The 14,119-nt window shown below is 54.1% G+C and overlaps 7 protein-coding genes across 7 annotated transcripts in view; 4 read left to right on the top strand and 3 right to left on the bottom strand.

Moving 5' to 3' along the window:
* Positions 1 to 1,097: 1,097 nt before the first annotated feature.
* On the top strand, positions 1,098 to 1,998 carry PHACADRAFT_197183 (uncharacterized protein; the record flags this gene model as incomplete). The annotated part of the gene is made up of 4 exons (XM_007397373.1): positions 1,098 to 1,295; positions 1,356 to 1,607; positions 1,663 to 1,806; positions 1,864 to 1,998. The coding sequence occupies 4 exons, from the start codon at positions 1,098 to 1,100 to the stop codon at positions 1,996 to 1,998; spliced, it is 729 nt and encodes a 242-aa protein (XP_007397435.1).
* Positions 1,999 to 2,080: 82 nt separating this feature from the next.
* Positions 2,081 to 3,286, bottom strand: PHACADRAFT_258800 (uncharacterized protein). The gene is made up of 3 exons (XM_007397372.1): positions 3,186 to 3,286; positions 2,574 to 3,119; positions 2,081 to 2,515 (listed from the first exon to the last, which is right to left on the bottom strand). The coding sequence occupies exons 1-3, from the start codon at positions 3,229 to 3,231 to the stop codon at positions 2,301 to 2,303; spliced, it is 807 nt and encodes a 268-aa protein (XP_007397434.1). The 5' UTR covers positions 3,232 to 3,286; the 3' UTR covers positions 2,081 to 2,300.
* A 458-nt stretch (positions 3,287 to 3,744) lies between these two features.
* Positions 3,745 to 7,029, top strand: PHACADRAFT_29927 (uncharacterized protein; the record flags this gene model as incomplete). The annotated part of the gene is made up of 6 exons (XM_007396490.1): positions 3,745 to 3,904; positions 3,987 to 4,460; positions 4,517 to 4,747; positions 4,799 to 6,719; positions 6,772 to 6,894; positions 6,945 to 7,029. 6 exons carry the CDS (start codon positions 3,745 to 3,747, stop codon positions 7,027 to 7,029), a joined length of 2,994 nt encoding a protein of 997 aa, XP_007396552.1.
* A 168-nt stretch (positions 7,030 to 7,197) lies between these two features.
* On the bottom strand, positions 7,198 to 7,902 carry PHACADRAFT_163154 (uncharacterized protein; the record flags this gene model as incomplete). The annotated part of the gene is made up of 5 exons (XM_007397371.1): positions 7,198 to 7,263; positions 7,317 to 7,538; positions 7,602 to 7,645; positions 7,697 to 7,763; positions 7,831 to 7,902. The coding sequence occupies 5 exons, from the start codon at positions 7,900 to 7,902 to the stop codon at positions 7,198 to 7,200; spliced, it is 471 nt and encodes a 156-aa protein (XP_007397433.1).
* Positions 7,903 to 8,956: 1,054 nt separating this feature from the next.
* On the bottom strand, positions 8,957 to 10,258 carry PHACADRAFT_96349 (uncharacterized protein; the record flags this gene model as incomplete). Its single annotated transcript, XM_007397370.1, is given in 5 exon segments — positions 8,957 to 9,218; positions 9,230 to 9,577; positions 9,626 to 9,663; positions 9,719 to 10,003; positions 10,058 to 10,258. 5 exon segments carry the CDS (start codon positions 10,256 to 10,258, stop codon positions 8,957 to 8,959), a joined length of 1,134 nt encoding a protein of 377 aa, XP_007397432.1.
* Positions 10,259 to 10,519: 261 nt separating this feature from the next.
* PHACADRAFT_258795 (uncharacterized protein) lies at positions 10,520 to 11,822 on the top strand. Its single transcript, XM_007397369.1, has 7 exons — positions 10,520 to 10,580; positions 10,641 to 10,911; positions 10,970 to 11,089; positions 11,176 to 11,267; positions 11,320 to 11,433; positions 11,486 to 11,583; positions 11,642 to 11,822. The coding sequence occupies exons 2-7, from the start codon at positions 10,664 to 10,666 to the stop codon at positions 11,672 to 11,674; spliced, it is 705 nt and encodes a 234-aa protein (XP_007397431.1). The 5' UTR covers positions 10,520 to 10,580; positions 10,641 to 10,663; the 3' UTR covers positions 11,675 to 11,822.
* An 814-nt stretch (positions 11,823 to 12,636) lies between these two features.
* The window catches only part of PHACADRAFT_258793 (uncharacterized protein), a 3,139-nt gene continuing 1,656 nt past the window's right edge, over positions 12,637 to 14,119 (top strand). Inside the window, exons 1-5 of the mRNA XM_007397368.1 lie at positions 12,637 to 12,933; positions 12,992 to 13,279; positions 13,335 to 13,372; positions 13,422 to 13,713; positions 13,771 to 14,112. Coding sequence (XP_007397430.1) covers positions 12,712 to 12,933; positions 12,992 to 13,279; positions 13,335 to 13,372; positions 13,422 to 13,713; positions 13,771 to 14,028 — 1,098 coding nt within the window. The 5' untranslated portion in view covers positions 12,637 to 12,711 and the 3' untranslated portion in view covers positions 14,029 to 14,112. The remainder of the gene's footprint in view (positions 12,934 to 12,991; positions 13,280 to 13,334; positions 13,373 to 13,421; positions 13,714 to 13,770; positions 14,113 to 14,119) is intronic.

Below are 14,119 nucleotides of genomic sequence, written 5' to 3'. Positions count from 1 at the left end.
TTTTGAAGCATAAGGACTCCTAGAAACAGCTCCAGAGGACGTCAAGGACCTGTCTTTGGAACAGTGTCGAAGAATCTGTAAGACACCGAAAAGTTACAACTTGACCAGTATCAGGCAACAACTTGTGGGGCCCATTGGGAGGCTTGAATCAGATACAGGGCCCTGCCTTCTTCTTATTGTGAGATATCTAGCGGCCGCTCAATGTTTGTCAGGTGTATAAGGCGTAAGCGCGCTGTAGCATAAATAGAAGGAACGACCAGAGGCACGGCCATCGTGAGCAAATACGGCTAATGCGACCCCGGATCGACAGCCCCAAGCCTGAACGCCGAAATCTTTACAGGTCCTATTTGAAGAGTATGAGAGCCTCAAGCTTGTATCGACATTGACGACCGTGAAGGTCGCTCGGCGCATCCGAGCAGCCCTAGAGGAGCAAGGAGCTCGAGATGAGCAGTCGCAGCCTTGCGTCTTGTCGTTCCACTTGTACGCTATCGTCTTTCCAACGTGGCTCGGGCTATCTTCGCCCTGCTGGGTGGCTGCAGGCGGATGCCCGCGGGCACGCTCGCGATCCCCGCGCAGAACTTGAAGAAAGGTACGACGACGACGACGAGGCAGCCCCGCTTTCACGTGAGAGATCTCTAGTACAGGGTCTATTATCGGCACGACGAACCTGCAGAACCTCATGAAGGAGATCAATGATGCGTCGGCCTTTGCCATGTCCGGGCTCCTACGTGGCTGACCTAGGGCAGCTGGGGGCGCGTACTAGTGGAGCTCAATGTCAAGTATCTCGAAAAGCATTGGCAGCTGAACGCGATCTTTGGGCTTTAGTAGAGCCTGCTTGTTCTGCCAGCAACGGCAATTCTGAGGTCTGTTATTTCAGAGCATGGAGGAAGATACAGAGCTGTGTGTATAGATTTCGAGCGCTTTTTCTTGGCCGTCGTGGCGTCCGGCGTCTGCCGTGGTACATGCGGCAATCTAATCTTGATTTGGGGCAATCAGCCGCTCCCTTTGTCGTTACCCACCGCCAGACATTACAAAACAAGCAACACTTTGTCTGCTAATTGCGCAGGCCTGCTATTTTTTTGGCATCTTTAACAAAAATGTCTGAATCCTCTGTGCCGCATTTACCTCCTCCAGGCGAAATGCTTCTCGTCACAGACGAGCTGGGCTCCCCGGCAGACTTTTTCCTCTACCGGAGCCTTGCGTCACATCTGAGGACCTCCGGAAAATCTACCAAATGTGTCATATTGTTCGTCTCTGGCAGTATCCAGAGATGGAAGGCCGTCCTTGCTAAATCTGTGCGTATTTGATCCTCAGTCGATGCCCGGGGTGATATTGAGTTTTATGCGATTCAGTAGAACGTCAACTTGGCCCAGCTCATCGGTTCACGGGCTGTGACATTTTTGAATCTTTCAAGTACACATCTTGTCCCACGAGATGATGGCGCTACGCCGTCGCTGACACCAGTATTCGACGAACTCCGAGATGCGCTCGGTGAAGCGAAAGACACTCTGGTGCTTGTAGACGACCTGTCGTCTCTGGAATGGATGGGGATATCAAGCCTAGAAGTGTCGAGGTTCGTACGGGCTGTATGCTCGCTATGCAGGAAGGTGCGTTAGTCACGCAAGTCATGTACCAGCAGGAATCTCCTGAAGGCTTGCACAGTTGAACACGTCCCTCATTTTGCGCCATCACATTGTCACCCCGGGTGAGCTGGACAACCTCTTACGAGTTCTGTTGCAATTATGCACGTACCGCGTCGACATTTTCCCGCTATCATCTGGGCGAAGTGGAAGTGTAAGCGGCCAGGTATATTCACCCGCTTCGTTCCCGGCCAATCACAGTAATCGACTTTTTTGCTGGCAGATTGCCCTGCATCTAGGTGCAGGCTGGGAAGAAAGAGAGTACCGACCAATCCCAAGGAGCAAAGCGCTGCTATATCGACTGACGGACGCAAGCGCAGTCTTCTTCGAACGAGGGACAGGGGCCGGAGTCCTATAAATACCCTAGACCGCAGCAGCCTGGCTACGTGGAACGTACCGTTACCGGAGATTACTGTAGTGCTGTGCTCCCGAAAGTACTCCGATTCACAACACGAATGTCCATGTATTCATCGAGGCTAGACTACACGGTCGCGAGCACTCGGCTGAACTCCATGAGCCAACGACCTAGGGATATACGAAACAGAAAGAGGGGGAGGCATAGTACAAAATTGGTAACGGGATGCTGTATAACGGAGACGGCAAGCCCAACCAGACCAAGGGATATCCATTCAAATCATATCTTCTCTGTCCAGCGCTGTTCTAAGCCTTGATCTCGGGCTTCTCCTCCGCGACCACGAGGGCAACTTTCTCATCGGTGTACTGAGGAGGCGGCACGAGCATCTCTTCGGCGTCCGCCTCGAATACCAGGACGTCGTGGACGTCTTCGTCATCGCTTCGGCGGGAGCTGCGGAAAGCCCGGGCGAAGAGAATGGCCATGACCCAGACCATCCTGAGGAGCACGCCAATGCCGCAACCTGTCCAATGGGTTAGGGGAAGAGACACAGGGAGGCGATCGAACCTAATCAGGCTTACCGAGGACGAAAGCGACTGCACGCCCTTCCCAAGGTCCCAGAACCATCAACGCCCTGTGGACACGGTGGAGGAACGAGGCCTGGAAGCGGTGGCGGCCGTGGCCCATACCGCGACCTGGAGCGACATGAATGACACCAGGCCCTGGCTGGAAGGGTACAGGCAGGATGTTGAAAGTCCCGTCGTTCTTATTGCGAAAGTTGTCGGGGCGAACTGGTATGGGCTCCATAGGTATACCTATGAAGGGCAGAGTTCTGAGAATTCCGTCGCTCTCGTCGTCGACGTTGTTGGGACGAGAGTCAGAGTGAATGAGAGGCAAGCCAAAGGCCTCCCTGAACTTGTTGGTAATGGTGAGGGCCTTGTTCTTGAACTTGGAGCAGGGATGGCGGCCGGCGCCAGGATGGGGTGTTATGACCTCTGGGAGGGGCGCGAAAGGTCTGACGATTTCGGCTACGAAGGGACGACCTTGATCATATCGAGTGTCGGTCGAGATTTCTTCTTTGGATGTCACGACGACCACGCGAATGGGGCTGGCTGTCGCATACTGAGCTGTAGATATAGTCAGTTGCCAGTGTCAGCAGAAGCAGATATGGCCGCTGGCCTCGTGCCACTTACCGAGGCTAGCCCCTGCAAGAAGCAGCGGAAATGCACTGAGGCGCATGCTCCGTCGGAGACAAAGGTAGGACTAAAGAGTTGGTGAAGAGAAAAAAAGCTTTGCTAGAGCCGAGTTCTTATACAGATGGTAGTATTAGGTGAAGAGCTTCACCGTCGAGCTGCCGCCTTTCAGGCGCCGGCGCCAGCTCATTTTCCCACGACACTCCGCACTGCTACCGTGCCATCACCCCGACATCCATCCGCCCCCCGACACTGACAACGCCGACCTAGAACAGCCTCGTTCTGACTTTCGTCACAGCGTTTCCATAAGGCCGCTCTCTGCGACGTTTACGAATCATCGCCTTGGGCGCCACCCATCTTGGAAAGCGCGGGTCCACTGGATTCATTGCCGCCTGCTATAAACTCGGACAGCGGCCTACAAGGCTTGGAGTCAGCTTGGAGTCAGTGTGTGGATCGCTTCTGTACCTCTTGCTAAGGCTGTACATGAGCTTACCATGCATGCATCTAGACCTGCCCGGATGTACGACTGAGAGACTGTATCCACGCCCTGTGAAGCAAAATGACGACCTCCTTCGAGGAGATTTTTAACAACTCTGTATTGGATGTGGTCACTCCCGAAGCATCTTTGGGCTTTCCGTGTCAAGATGATTCCGCTAGCTGGGCAGACTGGGTTGGACAACTCGAAGCGGAGAGCATGGATCGAAAGATGGCCTTCTTTGGTAAGGTACACACTTGCCACTGCTGCAATTCATGGGCTGTCACATATCCTGTGTATATGTACTGACGATATGGCTCTTCTAGACGAGAACTTGGAGGTCCTTCTAACGCTACGTTTTGAACATTTCGCGACGGACACGGAAGATACGTCGAAGCCACCCGCAGAGTTGCTGTCCTACCTAGCACACCTGCAAATCTCGTATGAAGCGTCGTATATCACTTCTATACCACACGCAACCTCTCCGTTGCTTGCAGATGCTCGCCCGCCTGTGCCTCCACGCTCGCATTCTATGCCGGGGCGCAACAAGCCGAGTCCTCTTGCTCCACTTCAACCATCGCTTGCTCCGCCGCATCCGTCCATATTCCCGCCGCACACCCCACATCCCATACCTTCGACAACGGAGTCAGATCGACAGTATGTCCAGGCCCAAGGCACACTACTTCGTGCTGGTACTTGGGGTGACGGCTCAGCTGTTCCAGACTCCGAGGCCTTTGCGCTCGTGTGGTCTAAGCTGCTGGGCTGCTGGATTGCCGTCTTCAAGATAGTGGTGCAAATTGGTAAGAACACACTTCCCCGCATATATACTTTACGTAGTCTGACTATACACTCTCAGCCTTTATACCCACCAAAGTTGCCGATCCTCTCCTGTGCTTGACCGTCTCCACCACGCTTCGTGAGAAGCCTGTACCTGTAACATCTGCCAGGAAGACCCTAACGACTCTCATCGAGGCCTCTGGCGAGCTTGATGTCCGCGATCCTACGACTCCTCTTGTCAAGTCACCAGGCGAAGACATGGATCTCTTGCATGGATTAGAGGAAGCGAATCTGTTGGATGGCTTAAGCGGTAAGCTTAACATCTAGTGTATAGCTCGCCCGATACTGAGTTCCGCTGTAGGATCAACTTTTGCAGATGCATCTCTGATGCTGCCATCCTCGCGTGTTGGGGATGCCGTCCGCAAGCAAGCGTTTGGCATTCTCACAACTGAGGAGACGCTAACATCCCCTCTGATGACCACCCCCGCCACACATCGTCCTCAGCATCCTACCTTGCGCAAGTCTTTCCGGAAGACGCTCCGCACCGTGTCTGGTTTCCGTGTGCGCATGCGAACGGTTTTCGTTCCGTACTTCATGCTCCCTCAGCCGGACAAGGGGCCACACAGGAGGCGTCGTGGCATCACATCGGGCAAGGATGACGACAGCGACAGCAGTGATCGCGATCTGCTCGATGTTCATGAGCGCGAGTTATTGGAGGCCGGAAGCGAAGAGCACACTGTCGTTCTGTGTGTTGAGGTTGAGAACGGCGGAGAATCTACGGCTGGGTTTTCCGTGGAGAATGTCAAGGTCACCGTTGGTGGCGAGGGTGCGCAGACGCGTCTCATCGGCTGGGGCGAGACTGGGCTCCTTCAGTCCGACCTAGTTTTTCCGCTGCTAATTGGCCCTTTTGAGCAGTACAACTTGCTCTACGCTGTCACATTCACTCGGTCACCCGAAGTCGACGAGTTCTCTCTAGCTAGGGGGCGCGGCCTACCTAGCGTACCGGCAATACAGGACATGCAGCGGACGGTTGTTATCATTATCAGTGGGAGGCCGTACGAGGTCATATCGGAGACACGGCTGGTTAGTGCGCCTCTCAAGCTCGAAGAGCTCGTATATCCCACAGCGACCTTCCCTTCCCGCTGGAACTGCATTCTTGACCTATCACCCCAAACCAACAATCGGCGTGCAAGCACCGTTCCTGGAGGTCACTCGCACCACGAAGCGATGCCCACTCCAGCATCTCCATTCCCTGGCGCCGTCACTAGCTCACGGCCTAGTTCCGTGGCCGTTCAACAAGGTGGCATAATTAGGCTTGGTACTCCTGGATCCACCAAGGCGCCTGCGCCTGCCGTCGCTGGTAGCAAGAGATTCACGCCCAGCGTGATGGATGCTCAGGCGAATACCACTGAGAGCTACATTGACTTGGGAAAATCTCGCATGCTCAAATCGCCTGTTGACTATCGTTCAGGGACATCCTTGCTCAACCCTGCAAACCAGCGCGATCCGTATGCTCAGTCGGGTTCGGGCCTCGCACAGTCTCTGCCAACGACGCCTGTTATTGGCCAGCCGTCGCTGAATCTCCTGACAAGACCCGGTTCGTATCTACCACCTTCCGCTACGATGAAGAACTTCGCTCGTACTCCAACAACAACTTATGGGCCGCTGAGCCCTCCCCTCCCCTCGGTTCCGCGGGCGCACTCTTACGGGCACGTCGCAGACGACAGCATCAGCTCACAGATCGCGGACATCATCCCACCAACACCGGCATACCCAGCCTTCCCGATGTCGCCTCCGCCTTCATCTCCACACTGGCAGGGCCCCATCGCGAACATGCAGTCTGGCGCCGTGGGTCCCAGCGTCGAGATCCGCCGCGAGAAGGGGCCAAATGCAGCCGGCGTTCCGCGCACGCCGGGCCCAACGGTGAGTGCCGCGGGCGGGTTCGTGCAGATGCAGACTCAGGGCGAGACGCTGCGCGACGTTGTGGCGGGCGACGGGCCTGGGGAGCCCATCGTCGTGAGCGTCGGCATGCTGTGCGACGGCGAGGGTGACGGCGCCGCGACGGGCATCGGCAAGATTTACCCGCTCGACCGGTTCACGCTCGACATCTTCGTGTTCAACCGGTCGTCGTGGACGAGGCGCTTCGAGGTCAGCTATCCCGATCGGAGGAAGCAGCGGAGGGAGAAGATGTACCTCGAGGCGGCTGCGGGCGTTGACAGCAAGACCGGTGGTGGCGGGGATGCGCCCGGTATTGTACCGTTGGCGAACCGAGTCAGGATTGGGTGCGTAGCATACCGTTCTTGCGTGTTTATTGCTCTAACCCCCGCTTCCTAGTCCTCTGTTGCCCTCGACGTGCCAATCGGTCAGAATGGATTTTCTGGCGATGACACCTGGAGTACACTCGGTAGACACCCTCACGCTTACTGACGTCCAGAGTGGATTCTCTATGAACCTAAGGTGGGTCAGCTGTTCCCTCGGTGTCCTCCGTTTATTGACGGCATGTGTAGGTCTGTTATAGATATTGTGGTACACGAACCCGAGCACTCACAAGAGGCGAATGGGCCGAGCACGGCAGCCATCGCAGTAGCTTAATGCAGTGTTGTTGAAGTATATGTTAGGACAAATTGAGATTGAAAAGGAAATGGGATAATCAATGATGATGGCAAGGAAGTACATACAAAATTGGGGAGAATATTGATAAAATCCAACGGCAAAGACCTTACAGATGAAGAGACGATAAAAGGATATGCGGGGTCGAGCTTATTGCCATTGAGCCTTGTCCCAAGCGGGGTCCTGCAAGAACGCGCAGAGCACCTTGCTCCCGGTCTGTCGACGCTCGCATCAGCATATGCTACTATCAAAGCAGAACTTGGGCTCGCCTGGAGCAGAGGGTGCCCGGCGACAATACTCAAAAAGCGCTCTAAACCCTCCCTTCGGGCTTCGATGACCTCGTCGGAGAAGCGGTTGGTGAAGACCTTGCCTGGCAGGGGTGGAATATTGACACGGGTGGACTCGCGTTCTAGAATGTCTCGGAAGGCTTCGAAGTCAGAGTACCGCCTGCGAACAACTGAGTGGCGGAGCTTGAAGGCAGGGATGTTGGTCTATGTGGCGAGTGTCGGAGGCGCTTAGACTAGGAGGGGGTAAACAAAAGCTGCGGAACTGACCTTGCACACGATTTCGTAGTCCGTGTACATCTTGCGACCGAAGCCTACAGTTCCCTTCAGTGACAACTAAAGCTTAAAACAAGACCTACACATACCATGTGTCTGGGGATTCCGAACCTCAATCTCAAGAAAACTCTCGGGTACACTGTACATTTCCTCAACCTATCACGACATGTCCTGTGCGCGTTTATGGTTCGTCACTTGGGCGATTGAGAAAGAAATTGCCTACGGTTTGCTCCCGTCCGTCCAGGCGCGGCTCGTCAAAAACGCTGCTGCGTGCAAAGGGCGAAACGGTGGTCATTGTGCACGATTAAGCGGTGAGTGATCACCCGTGAGATAAAGGGAAGAGCCAAGATGCAACTGAGCGCCAGCAACTGCGCTGCGGTTACACCAAGGTTACACGGGTTACTGACCGTGGTAATATCGCTTCAATCTCCACTACTATTATTTTACTATCGGCCCGAAATGTAGTGGCCTTCTATCCTCCCTCGTCTTATATATCCATTGACTACTCTTATTTCGTAATTCTCTCTAATCGAGTTTCTCATGATAGTTGCTTCCTCTGCAGGCTAGTGGACCTTCCGGCGAATATGCCGGGGTCCTGCTAAACCGACAGAACCGCAATCACAAAACAGCCAGTGCGGAGCGCAGGGAAGCAACCTCTTACATATAGTAATATAGCTGATACCGTACTCGTACCCGGTCACTGGTACGGTTTGTAACTAACAAAACTCTCGTGCGCGTGGATACCATGGGAATGTGGGAAGTGGAAGGTACAGTGGGCCATCGTGCGCTAGCCCTGCCCATGGTCCTGCCACAGCGTCGTCTCGCCCGCCACAAAGGCGGTCCACGGCTAGAAGGAGGACGAGACGCACAGGATGGAGGCACCAACCTTCGTGGCATAGACACGGGTTCTCGCGAGATTGATAATCCCTCCGCATAGACATCCAGTGCTTCAGGAGACGTATTCTTTGGCTTCATAACGTCCCGGGCTATTTGGGGCAATGAAATCTTGTCGTAGGGAAGTCGCCATGAGAGACGCAGCCTTCGAGCTGCGCGGTAAGACCGTCATGCCCCACCGCGCAGCGTCAGCTCCTTCGTCATTGCCTCGACAAACGCGCGCTTGGTAGCATTGAGCAGCCGGATGGTAGAGAAATCTGCCAAGCTCGCGTGGATGTCTGCCTGTGGAAACACACTTCTAGCAGGATGCCAGTCATGACCTAGACGCGGGTGGTACACGCTAATGCGAGACTCGCTAACAAGCGCACCAAAGCAAGGTTGCTCACGTAGCGACTATGGGTATACACGCGGAAACTAAAACGACAGGAAGCATGGACACGGCAAATAGGAGATAGTTAAGGAGTGGGAAGAGCAGAACGACGCATGAGGCAATAGCCAGCAGTCCTAACGAGGTGAGCAGACGATCTTGTGAAGCGCTGAAAGCCAGTTTCGCTGAGCGGAACCAGCCGCGAACGTAGCTGCCACGAAGTTAATAGCTTTCGTAGCTCTTCAAAGCGCGACACGACTTCGTCGATCGTAGGACGCTTCGTTGGGTCGTCTTGCACCATGTCGTTGACAAGGGGAGCGAGGAATTCAACTCCATGGGACACCTGCATCCTACATCAGACAGGGCTTCTCGTGCGCCACGGGCACATACCTGAAGGAAGCATTCTCTGATCATGTTGCCGATGTAATAGATGTCTGTGGGGAACGGGTTATAGGCACGATCCTGACCCTTGAATTCTGGGACAGTCTTGTCGCCGCCAAGGATGGGATAGTCGCGCGGGGGACCGTCAGCAGGGTCATAACTACGCGACAGCCCAAAATCTATGAGGTAATATTTTGTCGGCTTAAAGGTACGGCTGTAGTGCTTCGGCTTAGACTTGAAGTCTCTCGTGTACCGGGGGTTCTGTGGGTGGAACAGATCCGGGAATAGACCTGCTGGGTCCATCATAATGTTCAGGTCCATGCAGTCGCTGTAAAACTGATTTAGACCATGAGAGGAGAGACAAGAATTGGGTTACCGATGGGCAACATGATTCTGGTGCATGAACTGCAGGCCCTAGAGCAGAAACAAATCTTGAGCCTTTTGCACTCGTGTGATGCAGGATACTCACTTCAAAAATTTGTCCGAAGCACTCTATGACTTCACCTAAGGTATTGAAGCGAGGACTGTTGAACGCACGTAGAAGGGGCATGACCAGCAGGAAGATATCCTCCGCGTCTGGCACGGTGAGAATCTCAATTATAGGAACGCAATGGTTCCGAGGATTAGAGACCAAAGGTTCACTTGAGAACTTGGTAGTTATCTCCACTTCGCGAGGATTTTCTTGGACGAATACCCTCTTCAGCATGACGATCTTCCCGTCAGATATCCTGGTGGCGTCAAGCAAGTTTATGCGCTATGACAAATCAGCGTGGAACAGAAGACAGTACACGTAGTTTTAAATACTTACTGGCTGAAGTATTCCGTCTTCGCGGTTCCAGGAGAAATACTTCGTACCCTGCCATGAGGGCACCCAGTCTGGACGGTACCGGGGGCGAAGCATGTAGCCTTTGCTCTCTAGCCATGGCTGATGGTCGCGCCAGAAGAATTCTTGAGGCTGCAATTCTCCTGGGTCGCTTTTCTTCGATGCTACCGGGGCACCCTCACTCATGAGGGAGTGTGTATGTTTGTCGTGCCGACGGAGAGAAGCCAGAACGATGCAACCATTATTGTATTCCCTCGCGTGTAGAAGACGCCCGTCAATGAGTGCAAACAAAGCCCAACATCACGCGTTCCGCCGGCCCTCTCAAAGCGCACATCACACGGTGCCAATGTTCGGACGTAAACATCCAGCAGGTGCACTGCACTGTGTAAACCTGGTCGCCATGCATACCGCCACAGACCTCCAGAAGTTCCTCACTGTCATTGTGTTCGAAAACGTAGGCCGCTGTCAAACTACAACCGACGTCGTGAGGCGCTGCTCAGATAGCAGGGTATTTGTTTCCGCGACAGTATAGATACCTACTCATTCGTATTGCTGGAACGCAACCTAGATCCCAACTCTACTCCTCGTTCGATGGCACTCCACATTAGCGACGACTCAACGGCTATTAGCATTGCCAAACTTGCTCTAGAAGTTGGCGCAGACGCTACAAATACTAGTAAGGGTATTCATGCAGTGACAAACTTCTTCGGGAAGGAGGAGGCCACCAAGAACCTCCACCAAGGCCGGCGCTTCCTTTGCGAAGGCATGGATACCATAGACAGAGACAGACAAGTCATAACTACTACCGACCTGTGGCAGCTTCAAGGCCAACATCAACAGTGCGGTCTTTCTTTCGTAGCAGTTGGACGCTACTGATATTCTTTTCACGTACTGAAGAGCACAGGGTATGGGAGACGAACTAGAAGCGAAATTGTCGAAGCCATACCCATTCTACAAGAAAGTCATCAACCCACTGCGCCCTGCGCGGCGGAGGAAAGAAGGGAAAGCGTTCTGCCAGTATGCGGCTAGTTGAGATTCCAATGTGAAGGCAGGTTTCTTCTGATACTTGTGTCATATCTCAAGGCTTATCATCTATTGTAGAGGCTATCAGCCCGTGGGCGAGAGCAAAGGCTTGTCAATGAGCTACTTCAAGCTGTTGAAGAGACTACGCCCAGTGATGGCCAGCAGCACGAAGGTGAGTTCGCATGACGCCTCCGTCGCATACATAATGAACCAGAGGACTACAGTGTTGACCGCACACACGAATGGCTCAGAAGTGACTATAGCCATACAAGATGCTAGTGGCGACGGCGGCGGGTCCGCCCAGCTCACGGGTCGGTCTGCCATTGCGGCCGTTTCAGGTAGCATCGAACCACCGTCCATTTTGCAATTATTGAGGCAGCCCTTGTGCAGGTTTCGGCTTTGCATCCTCGTACGCTCCAGGCGAACTCGAGTATGTTACTGTCAAAAGGAGGATAAGTCTTGCGAGCGATATCGTTCGGAATCCGTGGGTATGTGCCACCTGATCCGACGGATTATCGTCAAACTGTCCGGCTGAACTATCTCCAGGAAGATACCCCCGCCTCATCTTCATCTTTATGATGCTCATTCGCGCCACGCGCGTGAAACGTATTCTCCCTTCTTACTCGCTGTTGTTCTGCGTGGCTTGTACGAATGCGTCATATCATCGGTATTTATCTCAAACCGGGCTAGAATATATAAAACTCTGTAAATTGTAACTGTGATACACAGCCTGAGGATCACGACAGCTTCGCTGAAAGTCTCACAGCTTATGGTACTCGTGGAAAGACCGAGTTAGACATGATGCAAGATGGTCCCTTTTGTTGGGTTGTTTCAGAAAATTCCAACGCCCATAAACACCTGCGTAAGCCGGCAAACTGCTTCCGCAAACATAGCGTGGCATTTTCCCGTTCCACTCGAACCCCTTCGGGAGACAAAGTCACTTGCGGCCACCAAGTCGACATCGTTGCATAGGGCACTGCTACTGCTTTACGGCTCATTATCCTCGACCGTGCAGTCCTTCTGCTTCTGGGTCCTTCTGCGTCTTCAAAACAGGACCTACCATTATTGTTCTCTTGTTGGAGACAATGCTCATATGCTCCCAAGCTGTCAGGTCTTCACTGCACGATAGCGAGAGAATCTGTTCAGTTCCTGCGTTGTTAGACCGTGGTCTTGCTCAAATTTGAAGTCAGTGATTCGGACTCGGAGTCCGCCGGGGCTATTCTTCAGAGTAGAAGTATATATCGAGCCAGTATCAAGCGTATCAGCCGCCGACACAATAAGCAACAGGCTGCCGAAGGAGGCTTAGCATAACAACGATGCCGAGCATCCTCGACCGAGTGTGGAAGCAAAACGGATACTTTGCCTCATAAGACACAAGATCATTCCAGCGCCCGGATTTAGGCTCAGGATCACTCGCACCGAGATCCGGAAACTCGGTGACAAGAGCGGGCATGGCCGCGCTCCGAGTGGCACACGGGGGGTCGCTATGTTGCCTTTACTCGTCCTTCAGTTATTGTCGCCGAAGAGTCCGCTGGTATCGTTTTTCCATGACGCTACTGGTACTTCTATGACGGGAACATCGGATACGGACATCCTCATCATTATACTTCACGACTATGACTTCCGAGACATCTCCAACCCGGCAGGTGAGCGGCCCTAGGCAGTTGGCGGCCCCACACGGGCTCAGACCGCACGACGTGTTCTGGAGAGAACATTGCGAATGGCTCCGAGAGAAAGGTTATGAGCTCCGCCCGCGATACAAACCAGGGTGGTCGCCTTCGTCATCATCACAGACCACGAAGACGCTCGAGAGGGACTTTGACGAGGACCGTGCTATGGTGAGCATTACGCCGAGCTTAGCTGGTGTAAGTACGGATCTCTGAAATCCATGCCAAGCCCGGAGACATCCTCGACGCTACACGCATCTCAGACGGGCGTGCTGTTGTACTCAGGAAGGTCTCGAGACACGCCGACACCCAGAAGCTCGAGGTGCACCAGTATCTCGCGACATGGCCGCTCGTCTCGCACCCAAAGAACCACTCTGTGCCCATCTTGGACATACTGCGGGTGCCAGGCGAACACAAAACAGTGCGCATACTGGTGATGCCGCTGCTGCAGCCGTTCCACGTGCCGGCCATGCAGACCGTCGGCGAAGCAGTCGACTTTTTGGGTCAGGTATTCGAGGTATGCGGCACGCCTTCGCAAGGTGGAAGCAATCTTGCTTATCGCTCGTGCCAAGGGTCTGCAATTCATGCATAGCTGTAACATCGCGCATCGGTATGCTCCACTTTGACCGTGTAAAGCTGATCTCTTATGCCGTCAGCAGCAACTGTTCGGACATCGGCATCATGCAGGACCCCGAGCCTCTGTACCCCAGTGTCAAACGACGTCGGACTTCTCGTGTGAAGCGGGCGACGCGAGGCTCAGAGAGCACCCTGCGGCCAGTGCGATACTATCTGGTCGATTTCGGGCGGTCTCAGAAATACCAGCACGGCTCACGCTTTCACGTTGCGAGCCAGGTCTCCGTCGTCTCAGATGCGGCAGCTGTCGGAGTCGACGACCCGTACGCGACTGACATCCGCTGCCTGGGCGAAACGATCAGTGAGACGTTCCTCGAAGTAAGGTCTACGCTTACCGTCCCGCGTTTTCTTGAGCCTTACGGCCGTGGCACACAGACCATGAACGGCTTGGAGTTCCTCGCTCCCCTCGTGGCAGACATGACCAAAAACGATCCTGCAGCACGGCCTGACATGGACGCCGTCGTCGCGATTTTTAGGAAACTCAAGGGTAGGCTTCACTGGTGGAAGCTGCGATCACGGCTCGTTCGCAAGGACGAGCACGGTCTGCCGCGGATACGACGGGGTGTGACGCATTTCTTGCGGATGTTGGGATACATCGTAGCAAGGCGGCCCGCGGTGCCTTCGGTTACATAGACGAGCAGGCCGCCCGGTATAGGATCACAGTGGGAGTAGGCGTCTATGCGGCGCGCCACAAAGACACTTTGATGCAGGCTTTAGGGTATCG

Source organism: Phanerochaete carnosa (assembly GCF_000300595.1).
Source record: "Phanerochaete carnosa HHB-10118-sp unplaced genomic scaffold PHACAscaffold_6, whole genome shotgun sequence".
NCBI lineage: Eukaryota > Fungi > Basidiomycota > Agaricomycetes > Polyporales > Phanerochaetaceae > Phanerochaete > Phanerochaete carnosa.
The sequence above is the reverse complement of the archived record's forward strand: the minus strand, read 5'-3'. Positions and strand labels throughout refer to the sequence as shown.

What these genes read in the sequence shown, in the direction of transcription:
- PHACADRAFT_258800 (XM_007397372.1), bottom strand. Translation starts at nt 3,231, where the DNA reads ATGCGCCTCAGTGCATTTCCGCTGCTTCTTGCAGGGGCTAGCCTCG. An exon ending in TCTTGCAGGGGCTAGCCTCG is followed by an intron (nt 3,120 to 3,185) that starts GTAAGTGGCACG and finishes CTATATCTACAG; the next exon opens with CTCAGTATGCGACAGCCAGC. An exon ending in TGCAGTCGCTTTCGTCCTCG is followed by an intron (nt 2,516 to 2,573) that starts GTAAGCCTGATT and finishes CCCATTGGACAG; the next exon opens with GTTGCGGCATTGGCGTGCTC.
- PHACADRAFT_258795 (XM_007397369.1), top strand. Translation starts at nt 10,664, where the DNA reads ATGGCACTCCACATTAGCGACGACTCAACGGCTATTAGCATTGCCAAA. An exon ending in CTTCAAGGCCAACATCAACA is followed by an intron (nt 10,912 to 10,969) that starts GTGCGGTCTTTC and finishes CACGTACTGAAG; the next exon opens with AGCACAGGGTATGGGAGACG. An exon ending in TGATGGCCAGCAGCACGAAG is followed by an intron (nt 11,268 to 11,319) that starts GTGAGTTCGCAT and finishes AGAGGACTACAG; the next exon opens with TGTTGACCGCACACACGAAT.